Source organism: Nannobrachium achirus, assembly GCF_963921795.1.
Source record: "Nannobrachium achirus genome assembly, chromosome: 1".
Taxonomy (NCBI): domain Eukaryota; kingdom Metazoa; phylum Chordata; class Actinopteri; order Myctophiformes; family Myctophidae; genus Nannobrachium; species Nannobrachium achirus.
In genome coordinates, this window is record NC_137810.1 from 50,592,043 (window position 1) to 50,594,542 (window position 2,500).

At 44.8% G+C, this 2,500-nt stretch overlaps 1 protein-coding gene across 1 annotated transcript in view; it reads right to left on the reverse strand.

Annotated features, from left to right (window-relative positions):
* Positions 1 to 2,500, reverse strand: part of ddr2a (discoidin domain receptor tyrosine kinase 2a) — a 54,684-nt gene that overhangs the window by 15,995 nt on the left and 36,189 nt on the right. Inside the window, exons 7-8 of the mRNA XM_080728215.1 lie at positions 2,220 to 2,400; positions 1,125 to 1,368 (exon numbers count right to left, since the gene is read on the reverse strand). Coding sequence (XP_080584341.1) covers positions 1,125 to 1,368; positions 2,220 to 2,400 — 425 coding nt within the window. The remainder of the gene's footprint in view (positions 1 to 1,124; positions 1,369 to 2,219; positions 2,401 to 2,500) is intronic.

The window sequence follows — 2,500 nt, forward strand, 5'->3', positions numbered from 1 at the left end:
GTATTCCGACACATAAAACTAACCCTAACCCCCAAGTTGGCCCAACCCTAACCTCAGTGACCGGCGAACACGAGCACGACGCCTTGGTTCTTCAACAAGCAATCTGTTCACACGCAGTGCCCAGGGGTGGGGGCTGCTGCTGCCACAGTGGCGTCAGTTCAGCAAAAGCTAAGGTATGGCAACATGACTGGTGTCTTGCATGCACGGTTGCGTGCCCTCATGCGCATGCAAGACAACAGTCATGTTGCCATACCTTAGCAACAGACACAATGAAAAGTACATTTTATTATTTCCCCTGTAGCCAAGGGATGGCAGCTGCCATAACTTGCCATACCCAATTGACACCTCTGGCTGTCAGAGCCGAAAGCCGTGCTGTGCTGCGTGCACCACAGAAATCAACCATACATTTGTATAATATACAATAAAAGGCAGAGAAATGGGCAGTTATCCTTGATAAATGATATAGGATTCTAAGTGATCACTTGCTCACTGGATGTCCTAGGCACATGGACAACATCGCAAAACAACGGATCTTTGTCAGATTAAAGATCAAAATGTGATTTTTCCAAAAAAAAAAAAAAAAAACGAACATGTTCGGTTTTTGTATTTCTTAATACGTTTTTTTAAACCGAAAATGTTCGGTTTTGGCACTAGATGAGTTAATACATTTTCCAGAATATTTAACCCGATTTCCAGGACTATATAACAATAATTCAGCTCAATAACGAGTCGCTTGCTCCTATGCACAATGCCCAAAGACAGGTAGTGTATGCCAGTGGTTCTCAACCTTTTCAGGCCGTGACCCCCGAAATAATCATATTTGAACGGGGGACCCGGCACCCTGACGAGCACTAAGAATTTTATTGTGAAAATAGCCGATCTACATGCTCACAACGCCTCGCGACGCGAGGCGTTGTGAGCATGTAGATCTGCTATTTTCACAATTTCTGCCTCTAATATTTGACAATTTGGCCAATGTTTAGTTTGTCATTTCAGAGGTATTGACAAAATCAATAACCAAAGACAATGCATAGCTATTTTATCAGGGCTGGGGGGTGCCCAGTTAAAATATGATTATTTTGGGGGTCGCGGCCTGACACTGCTTTACGCCACTTGTGTGTTACCTGACTGGAAGGTGATCTCACTGAACAACATCCAGGCGTCAGCAAAGTAGAACTGGCACTTGACGGCGCTGGCCATGTGATTGGCCAGGTTGACGGTGACGAAGCGGGCGCTGGGGTTCTTTTCGTCCACCACGGGGCTGAAGGAAAGGGGCGAGGCCTCCCAGTCGGGAGGCTCGGAGCGGAAGTAGCACACGACCTGCCGGAAGACCTTGACGTGCCGCGAGAACATGTTGTTACAGTGGACCTGGAGACACAGAAACAGAGGGTTTTATGTTACCTCTATAGGGCATCGCAGTGAGGTGTCGGAAGTAAACTGCCCATTCATTTACACCATAGGGGATTTCATTATTAGCCAAGGCTAGTCGTAACAATTCAATGAACACTTACCACTAGGATTGTGGTTGCAAAATGGTTCTATATGCTCCTGTAGAAACCTCAAGTATGTATGCAATCACTCTAGTTATAGTTAAACCTATTTTAATTAAGATCACAGGGATTTCGCCGGATGTAAATTTTTAGCAGTATGGGTAAACATACTGCTAAAAATTTACATCCGGCGAAATCGATGTCTGTGATTGGTTGAGCTCGCGGTTACCTCGGAAGTAGCTACTGCCCCGTCAGCCCGGCAGATTAATGCACTTCAGTTGAACTCCATGAGCGAGCTTCTTTCTTTTACAAATATAATGCACTATTTTAAATATGAAGATATGAGTGTCCACAGAGATGAAAATCACTTCATGTCAGGCCATATCCTGGCCTGGATAACTAAATTGAGCGTGGTTTATGGGATACATTTCAGGAAATAAATGTCATTCGCAATGCTTTGTGGGAGTGTAGTTTCTGCAGTTTTGACAAAAATGATGTACACAGTGTTGTACCCTGCGCTTTTTTAAAGCTTTCTAACTGAGTAAATGTACGTCCTGTTTATTTTCACGATAGGACAGTGCTTCTGTAACGGCCGGTAGAGAAGGCCGCGTATTAAACATGAACGTAATTTAAAAGTTAGATTAGGACAAAAATTAACTTTTGTGCTGCAGCGTAACACTGCTGTATTTTACTTAAGTATAAAATGTTAGTACTTTTTCCACCACTCACCTTCATGGTGGTGAAGTTGCGTATGCGGTCAAACTCAAACATGATTTCCACATATCCGCTGGGGAAGCTCTCGTTGGTCCAGCCCACATAGTCATATCCTGGCCACACGTGCACGTGACTGAGCGTGAAATCATCCAGACCACACACCCCGTCGGTCAGCTGGCCCAGTCCCTCTGTCATGCTGGGAGGAAGCAGGGAAAGTGGACGAGAAAGGCAGAGATGACAAAATAAATGAAATGAGTTCGCATCATCTAAACCAGGGGTCTTCAACGTGTTCAGGC